This window comes from Theobroma umbraticum, unplaced genomic scaffold (genome assembly GCF_002168275.2).
Source record: "Theobroma umbraticum cultivar Fairchild unplaced genomic scaffold, ASM216827v3 scaffold_44.0, whole genome shotgun sequence".
Classification (NCBI taxonomy): domain Eukaryota; kingdom Viridiplantae; phylum Streptophyta; class Magnoliopsida; order Malvales; family Malvaceae; genus Theobroma; species Theobroma umbraticum.
Genome location: NW_018397255.1, coordinates 10,880,788 through 10,890,544, shown reverse-complemented (window position 1 = coordinate 10,890,544; position 9,757 = coordinate 10,880,788). Strand labels below are relative to the sequence as shown.

The 9,757-nt window shown below is 32.4% G+C and overlaps 1 protein-coding gene across 2 annotated transcripts; it reads right to left on the bottom strand.

The window, feature by feature from the left end:
* Window positions 1-2,807: 2,807 nt before the first annotated feature.
* Window positions 2,808-7,342, bottom strand: ADG1 (ADP glucose pyrophosphorylase 1). 2 transcript variants are annotated; one of them, XM_089782333.1, is made up of 10 exons: window positions 6,995-7,342; window positions 6,554-6,850; window positions 6,200-6,469; window positions 5,919-6,098; window positions 4,731-4,834; window positions 4,533-4,644; window positions 4,309-4,407; window positions 4,078-4,197; window positions 3,463-3,607; window positions 2,808-3,191 (listed from the first exon to the last, which is right to left on the bottom strand). In XM_089782333.1, exons 1-9 carry the CDS (start codon window positions 7,247-7,249, stop codon window positions 3,491-3,493), a joined length of 1,554 nt encoding a protein of 517 aa, XP_089638459.1. In that variant the 5' UTR covers window positions 7,250-7,342; the 3' UTR covers window positions 2,808-3,191; window positions 3,463-3,490. The 2 variants fall into 2 exon arrangements, with proteins under 2 accessions (XP_089638459.1, XP_021301125.1); XM_021445450.2 differs by lacking the exon at window positions 2,808-3,191 and having other exon boundaries at window positions 3,208-3,607; window positions 6,995-7,341.
* Between the last annotated feature and the right edge of the window lie 2,415 nt (window positions 7,343-9,757).

Here is a 9,757-nt window from a genome sequence, read left to right as displayed (position 1 = left end):
CTTTTATTTATTTATTTATTTTTACTTTATTTTTTCATATGTTCTAAATTTATATAAATTCTTTTACAAATTTCTACGAACCATTAATTATATTTTTCTTTCTTTTTTATTATGCCATATATAAATTCTATCTTCTACTTGTTATAGTCTTTCTTTTCTTTTATATGAATTTTATTTTTATAATTTTAATCTTTAAAAATAAATAAATTATTATGAAACTCTCAAATATAAGTTACATTTTTACTTAAAATTTCATCAATATATCATTTTTTATTCAAAATAACCAATGCATTCTAGCATGTATGTTGCAAAGTTTAAGTAATAAAAATATACATGCAAATTGATAAAATGAAATAATTATATTTCTGTCAATACAATTTTATTTATTATATATATTTTTAATGGCTTTCAAAATAATTTTTTATTTCATAATTAGTTTTATTCTTCAAATTGTTTAATAAAATTAAACTATGGTTAAGATATTGCTACTTAAGCCCAATAAATAAATTCTAAATTGATATGTTAAGCCTAACAAACTCAAAACAAAAAAATAAAAGTGAGTCTACTAATCCAAACTCATTAAGTTTTAATATAAATCTAAGCATATCATAATTATTATATCTTAACAATCTAATCTAATAACCTATCATAACATATTCTATTTCAATAGCTTAATCTAACAACCTAATTTATTAATTAGCAATTTAGGAAGTAAATAGAAAATAAGAAGAGAGTTAGAACATATAAAGTAAAAAGGCAATTCATTTAAATTTGAAAAATTATTTTCTCTTCCACTCTTGTACACGAAAAGTAAAAGAGACTCTTTTTATAGTTCTATTCAATCCTATATATAAATGACACCATCATTATTATTAATATATTTTTTTATACATCTAATGCATTTTAATTTTATTTAATCTTTTATATGAGTGATAATTGAATTATATATAAAATTCTATTTAACTATTTAATATCTCTTTTTATTTGAGACCCTTTTCAAAAATGTTCTAGCTCCGTCCCTGAGGAGAAAGGAGATTCGAAATTTACTCTTTAGATAAAAAATCATACATCAACTAATAAACCAAATGTTCAGATGCGTAATCAAAATTAAAAGTTGAACAAGTGAATAGAAAGTTTGTAACAACTCTAACTTGGTGGGGGAATTTTTTTGAATCACAAAGTGTTGTGGTCTCTTGATATCGACATGAAAGGCACAAAGGTTAACAGTTTTCTATCAAATAGTTAGAATAATTTGCATTAAACAATCAAAGCATGATCTTATTTGAGATAAAAGTTTTAATTTTCCATTACACTTGTAATTCATCCTCATGGCTTTCCTACTATAAGTTCACTCCAAAACCTACTTACATGCGATCTCTTATCTCAGGTTACTCTCCCAGAATTTCTTTTGTTTTTCACTTTCTTCATGGTGGCTACAAAACCAAATCCCAAAAAGAACCTTTGACATTAACTTTAGGCAAATGAAAGACACTAAATGGGCTTAAGAATTAAGACATAAATCCCAACAAATACCCACTTTAACTTTGCATTCTTTAAGCCGACATTTTTGCAAAGAACTTCAATGCCTACCCAGCTCCATGAGAAACCACCACCAAGCTTGAGCCTAATCACAAGCTTGTTTTACCAAATATCCATAATGAATCTCTCCTCAAGTCCTTATTCTCATTTTGCTCCTTACCAAAGGCAACTTATTTGTGCACCTTGTCGAGAAACACTACATGCGTCTACCACCAAGAGACGATGAACACATGGCTCTCTCACTGTTACACACTAATGTCACGAATCACATATTAGTAAAAAATAAAATGAGTTTTAAATATATAAATATAGATTTTTTTTCACTTAATAAATATATCTTTTTAGTTAAAAATATATACCGGTGACAAGTGATATCAAAACAAATTTAAATTTTTATTTATGTGGGATTTTATGAAAAATATAAAGATCGAAGTAAGACTCAGACCAGTGTAAGGGTCTTTTTCTCTTATGGATAAAAAATTAGTGCAATAAAAATATTGTACAATTGAATAGAATAAATTGTCACGTATTATAAATTAATAAAAAATGAGATGAATCTTAAATATATAAATATAAATCTTCTTTCATCTAATAAATATATCTTTTGAATTAAAAATATAAACTCATACATTAATACAAAACTCTGCCTTTCGGCTAACTCCATGATTTGAGTGTGCAAACCAACTCCTTAACTACCTCGTAGGTCTTACATTATCTCATCACATATTTGGGGCTAACGATCTTGCAATTCTAAGAAAGGCATGAACACGAGAATCCCTTCCATTACCATATCGTTAGTGTTGCCAATATTTCATCACTAAGTTATAAACGTTCTAAAGTATATGCTGCTGCTAATCTACACTAATCCGATGCAACAAGTGTGTCAACGGCTAACAGATCCGCATCAAGATCATGGGCTATCGATGGTTTTTCCGCTTGCAGATGAGAGGCATTAACAATATTTCTTTCCCTTCTGGATCTAGGTATGCCCTTCTATATTTGGCTCTGAATAACAGGAAGTCGTAACACTAGTATTCTACACCGTTCAAGTCTGAAGCCACTTCCTCGGCTTGTTACTCTTTGTTTTGATAGTCTTTCTAAGAGATGGGTTCCACAACATATATGTGTTTGGGTAATACTACATTTGTTGTTCGCATCCTCGTCGATTACGTAAATTGTAGCATATTGTTTATTTCCAGGTTTTTTTTTTTGTATAATTGAGAAAGAAGGAATTCAAAACCGACTCTTTAAGCAAGAAAATAATACACCAATCAATAAATCAAATACTCGGATACATATTATCTATTTCAAAGTTTCTTGCGAAGATTTGACTTTGCAAATACATAAGCATGAACACGTGATTTACTGGAATAAGGTGCAATTAATAATTCGACATAGACACAGAGAGTATGACTTCGAAATCAGATCTTTCTCTGGAGAGATCAAAGCCAAAGAGCTAAAAGTTGTTATTAGAAGAGGATATCTCATGAAATTATATCTCAGAGGGCATTTTGCATCAGCTAATGCTTTATCTCTGATAATACGGTTTTAACATTGTAGTCCATCAGATTCAAACCCTAATTTCACAGCGTCCTATGTTTTCCGTATTAAATGCCAGTAGACAATCTTTGGAAGGTTTCTCCATGCCAAACCTGCATTTAAAATGGCTTATCTAAACAACCAAAGGTATAATCTCTTTCCATAAAATTGCACAGCTAAAATATAAAAATTGCAGACAATTATAGACAAAAGTTTTTAGTTGAGCTGAACACAACCTTCACACATCATTCGCAGGTCCTCTCCCTATTTAGTACATTAAACTACCTCAAATATAAACCATATCTGAGAAAGCGATTAACTGAAGGAAAGTGGCAGTAATATGCTATTGCAGTACTTTCTCAAGAATAACTAGCGGAATAGTACCTCTAGTTAGCATCAACATGTAAGTTTCTCAGATTACAGTTCCACTTGGAATCAAGGCATCCTTGATTACTGTAACAATCCCACTCTTAATGAAATATCCATCCGTCTCCCTTGCAGCTTCTTGCACATCGTCGCTGTTAATAATCTGAAATAGTAACATCAAATGTTAACATTTACGCTTGAGAATTTATAAACATGTACCTATGAGATGGAGATAAATAAATCAACATTTATGAGCAGTACAATGCACTCAATAATAAAATATTGCATTAAAATTTTTGTCTTTTGCTCTCATTCCATTGACAATTGAAAAGTTCTTTTGCCTTGAGAAACTTTCAATTGGAGAAAGAATTTAACCACCAACAATTCCATCAGAAAGGCAACTAGCAATGCCAAACTGGATACTGAAAAAGAGAAAGGGGCCGAGGAGACAAATTTTTATTATGGGCTGAACTTCCATGCAGAAGCAGCAGCACTATGGTGACATTTTAGCCAATTATCAGTGAAGCTCATATCTCCATCCAAGGAAAAGGGTAATAAACTAAAAACTAAAATTTATGTACTGCATCCATAAATGAAACCATGGTAAATTAATAAAAAAAATAAAAGCCCAACCTTCACATTGTCGCCAATTCGAGCATTCTTATCAATAATTGCTCTCTTGATGTGAGAATTCTTTCCAATACCGATTGGAACGCTACCCTTTGCAGCCAGAAACCTCCTGTCAGCATCAGTCTGGAGGAAGATGGTGAGGAAATAAAATTATTACAGGTGCAAATGATATATGTCATAAGAAATAGAAAAAAGAAGAAAAAATAAACCTAAATACTTTTCAGGGCATAATACCTCATAATAATCAGCTCCCATCAGCAAGGTATCTTCTATGATTGCACCCTCTGCAATGCAAGATCGCAGACCAACGACGGAATGGTGAATTTTACAGTTCTGCAATCAACCAAAATACCCAGGGGATTAACTCGCATAAGTTGTCTAATTAGCAAGTGAGTATCAGAAATCATTTCTAACCAGAAAACTAAGCAAAGTATAAACTTATCCTCCAAATAGCTCACCTTAATAACACAACCCTCACCAATAACACTGTCCGTGACATCAGCATCAAGCATTTTGGATGGAGGCAGATACCGAGGCTGGGTGTAGATTGGAGATGAACGATCATAGAAGCTGTGAAGAAAGTTCAAAATCACAAATGTAAATCAAAATTACGCTCAAGCTGGTCACACGATAATGCATTGATGAACTTGAACCACCTGAAATCTGGCACTGGCTTTTTGGTAATTCCTAGATTTGCATTATAAAATGCCTCAATGGTACCAATGTCCTCCCAGTAGCCATCATACAAGTAAGCTTGCACCTACATAGGTTAACAAGTGATTAACCTCTAAAATAAGTAATTATGGGTAATGTGAAGAAGGAAAGAGTCAAGTGGAAACATAAAGGCACCCATCATGTATGGAAATTGCAACATTAGAGCTTCAATCCAGCAGACAAAATAAATTTTGTTATGTATACGACATTCTTCATGGATGGAAGTACAATTCACTCAAACTGTTCACAATATGAATGATTTACATCTTGGAAATCATCTTATTTTCTCAACTGTTCATAACCAGAAAAGAGACAACACATTATCCAATCTCCAATTCTTCTACTTCTTATTGCATATGCCAACTAAGGGTGTAAACAAGCCAATCCAATACAATGACAGGCTCAAGCTCGGCTTGATTAAAAAACTTGAGGCTCAAGCCCTGCTCAAACTCGATCGAACTTTAATTTTTGTACTCAAGCTCAACTTTATTAGGCTCAATTCTCATCAACTTGAGTAAGGAACTTGAAACTTGTGCTTGAGCTTGAACTCAATACTCAGATAAAACTTGAAAATATGCAAATAAATATAATATTTTTTGTATATAAATAAAATATTAAATAGTAATAACAATTCAAAAGTTCAATAAAGCTTACGAGCCAACTAAATGGTATAAACAAGCCAAGCCAATATAGTGCCAAGCTTGGGCTCCGCTCAATTAAATAACTTGAGGCTTGAGCCCGACTTGAACTCAATCAAGCTTTAATTTTTGTACAATCTCAACTGATTAGGCTCAATTATCATCAGTTGAAAATATGTAAATAAATATAATTTTTTGTTTGTATATAAATAAAATATTAAATATTAATAACATTTCAAAAGTTCAATACAGCTCACGAGCCACTCAAGTTGAGTATTAGAAAGCTCATACTTGGCTCCACTTGTTACTCAAGTGACTCGAGCTTCAATGCTCATTGAGCAAGCTCAAGTAGCTCATAAGTAGCTTGACTCCCTGCACGGTAGCTTGATGAATATAGCAATAATGCACCCACACAAAATGCTCATATATCAATGAACAGTGGTTCATTGTAATAGTGATTCAGAGGGAGGGATGAGGCAATATAATACTTACCCTCATCCCAATGGAGGTAGCACCTGGAATGACTTCACTTCCAAAATCATTGGCACCCGGAAACTTCTCTCGAAGAAGATTCAACATCACATTTTTACTGACAACATATATACCCATACTAGCAATGTAAGGCATCTCTTTTGCTCTCTGATCATCCAGACCTAAAATTGTCGTATCAACCTAAAATCATCACAAACAAATTAGAACCAGAAAAAATAGCAGCTCATAAGTTACAACTTCAATACTTCGTGTGAAAATTTCATTCGAAGGAGAATTTCTACCTGCATAGCTTTCAGTTGGTCCCCTTTGGGTTTCTCAGCGAATTCAATTATACGCCCTTCTTCATCAATCTTCATTAGACCAAAAGCAGAGGCCCGTTTTTCATCCACGGGCAATGCAGCTACAGTGATATCAGCATCAGTCTCTCTATGCGCCTGAATAAACCTTTCATAATCCATTCTATACAAATGGTCTCCAGCAAGAACCAAGAATTCCAAAACATTATGCTCCTCAAACAACCACAAATACTGCCTTACCGCATCCGCTGTCCCCTGTTCATTCAAAATCAAACTTTTGCAGATCAAAAGATGCAAAAGGACAAAAACAATTTAAAACCCATTTTAATAGCAACTAACCTGGAACCAGTTTGGGTTCTCAGGACTCTGCTGAGCGGCGAGAACTTCGACGAACCCTTCGTTCTTGTAACCACCCATGTTACTAGCATATGCACGGGAAAGGTGGCGATTGAGAGAAGCAGAATTGAATTGAGTCAGAACATAGATTTTCGATACGTTACTGTTCAAGCAATTGCTAACAGGAATATCAATTAGCCTATAATTTGCTCCTAATGGAACAGCTGGCTTTGCTCTCTTCTTTGTTAGTGGGTAAAGCCTTGTCCCTGCTCCACCTCCCAAAATAATTCCCAAAACGCTCTGCCAAAACCAATCAAATTCCCGTCAAAAAGTAGAAAAAACTTTGGCTTTTGCGCATATTTCAGTTATATGAGCAATCGAAACGCATTGACTCCGAGCAGCCAAAAGATTTCAGAGAAACCAGAGAGATAAACTGAAACTTCTTCGACTAGCGTCGGGGGCAAGACATGTCTGCGAATTCTTGTCCGAAACGGCTTTGGGCGACACGATCAAAGGAGTGCGTTCCGTTTGGCGGGAACCAGTAAACGTTTCGGAAACAACCTTGTCACCAGAAAGAGCAGAAGCCGAGAAAGACAAGCTCCGAGGAGCGGCAGATTTACCGCTCGAAGAACTGGAAGAAGCATTGCAGGACGTGGTGGAAGGCAACCTCAAAGCACCGATCGCAGCCATGCTCGCCATTGTATCTTGCGATTTTACTGTAGAGGATGGGGATGCGGACTGGTATTTTTAAGGGGGAGAAGGATCTAAGATTGATGGGACCTCGGGGAACGGATTTGCCATTATTGTTTAGGTAAAATTACGCGCCGTACCTTGAGGGGATTGGTTGCCATTTGGCTGGGGATTGGTCTTGCATCAGATCTGGAAAGGCATAAGGGTGTTTTGGGGATTTCGCAAAGATTTAATTGGTTTTTGTGGGGGCAAAAAATCTGGGACTTTGTGAAGAATAATTGGGTGATGTCATGTCACGGGTAAACAACGGTCTCGCGGTTATAAGCATAGACCACGGCTCTTTGCCACCGTCCATTTACGTGACTCTTTTTGTTTTTTTTTCAGTTTTGGGTAACAATAAAATAATAAAGGGAGGAAAAATAAGTAAAAAAAACAAAAGGGAGATTAGATATGTTGAGAGTACGTAGGAAAAAGTAATGAGAGGGAGCATGAATCACGTATATTTATAAGTACTTAATTGCTCTCCCTTAGACATGTGACCTTGCTAGATTTTTTCTTCTCTTGTGATTATTATTAAATTAATAATCTATTGAATGAAATTATACTCTTGATCTGTCAATCATTCTTTGTATATGATATTTGAAAAAATTTTATAATATAAGTACAGCATATCGAAATATTTAATTTAATGATTAGTATTTAATTTTTTTATTTAAAGAATAAGATTGAAATTCTTCTACCTAAAACTTTTTGAGAAAAATATATAAAGAGTTTAAAAATGAGATTTATTCATAAATAAAAGCCATATGACTAGATATGATAAGATAATTAACTTGTTAGATTAAATGAAAGTAAGATTTACATCCATATTTAAGTATAATAATAGATGGATGCATAAATACACAAAAAATGAATAATTAATATTATCTTATCATTTGTATTACAATATTTTAGGTGAAAGAGATGGTTGTTAATATGATAACATTGCGTAAAATGCTTATCTCAATTGGGGATTAATGTAATAAATTAATAATTTATTAAATTTATAAAATAATATATTTAAAAAAACACATAAAATTCACTTGATATATAAATTAATAATCTCTTTATATATTAAAATATTATATATATATATATATGACTCAATTAAGAGGTCTTGTTAACTTCACGACTTTTTGATAATAATAAAAGATTACTTGAATGTGTAGGATAAAAAAATATGTCACTTAATGAAATAATAACTTGAAATCAAACATCAAAACTATTCAGAATAAGGGGTCACAAACTGAGTTATAAACAGAAACTTTTTAATTGGTTAACCAAAAGAGTTAGTCAGCTAAAATTCAAAAGTGAATATCCCAAGTGAATGTAGTCAAATTTGTTAAAAACAATTCTAGAAGTCTTAGATGACTAACATATCTCATGGTTGTTTAAGAGCAATGGAAGATCAGCATTAACAAACTACGAGAAGAATTAGTCAAACAAAGAAAAATTGATAAAAATGGTTGCTCTAAAAACAGTAAGCTATTAATTAGTTAAAACCTTTCTTAACCGATTAATAGAGTAAAGCAAATGACGAAACAAAGAAGACTTAAACGATTAAGAAGTATAGTTAACCAGCTAAAAGCGCACTATCAGAAAAATTTGAATTTGAATGTCTAAAGATAAACTAATTGTTATAAAAGATTCTAAATTATTTCCAACAATTAGAAGCCCATTAGAGTTGATTTTTCAAATATAAAAGATATATCCAACAGCTAAGAAAGACATAAGATGCTTCCAAAAACAAAAAAAAAGCTTAAAAATAGCAAAAATCCTCTCAATTCTTCTTGCGTTCAACTCTAATCTTTGTAATAGTTTTTAGCACCTCATCTTGTACCATTTAGATCAACTTAATGATCATAAGTACACATTCAAATCTATATTCCTTGATTACTTAAAGTGTGCGAGGCACTCTATAGGGATTAATTAAGCTTAAATTAGCTTGATTGTTGTTGTAGGTTTTTATTCAGCTATAGGAAAATTAGATTTAGGTTTTGGTTGATCTCTTGAAAAGCCATTGTTAAAAAGTTGTGGTTGAGCTTGTGAAAAGTCATTGTAAAAATTTAGTGGATGCTTAGGAAATCCACTGATTCTAATGAATTGATTTAAAAATCCTTGATTAAAAGATGAGGATAGTGAATGTTGGTTAAAAAGGCTGAATCACTATAAATCTTTGTATATTATCTACTTTTTTTTTTTATTTCTCCATTTCATTCTCCTTTAAATTATTCTTCCATGTGGTCCTCAACTTTTTATCATCTACTTTTAAGAAGCTCTAAGTTTAGTGACATTTAGAAAATGCCATTTATCCCCATCTAGCACATACTTAAGGATCGACAGGTCTTTGTAAAATATGACTTCAATGTTATTTGTTTTCTTTTAAAATTGATATCTCATTGTACTTCATATCTAACTTTTCTTAATGCATTAAAAAGCTCTAATGCTATGTTCTTATGTTATAAGGGAAAATTATGC

What these genes read in the sequence shown, in the direction of transcription:
- ADG1 (XM_089782333.1), bottom strand. Translation starts at nt 7,249, where the DNA reads ATGGCGAGCATGGCTGCGATCGGTGCTTTGAGGTTGCCTTCCACCACG. An exon ending in AAGCCAGTGCCAGATTTCAG is followed by an intron (nt 4,645 to 4,730) that starts GTGGTTCAAGTT and finishes CTTTCTTCACAG; the next exon opens with CTTCTATGATCGTTCATCTC. An exon ending in GTGAGGGTTGTGTTATTAAG is followed by an intron (nt 4,408 to 4,532) that starts GTGAGCTATTTG and finishes GGTTGATTGCAG; the next exon opens with AACTGTAAAATTCACCATTC.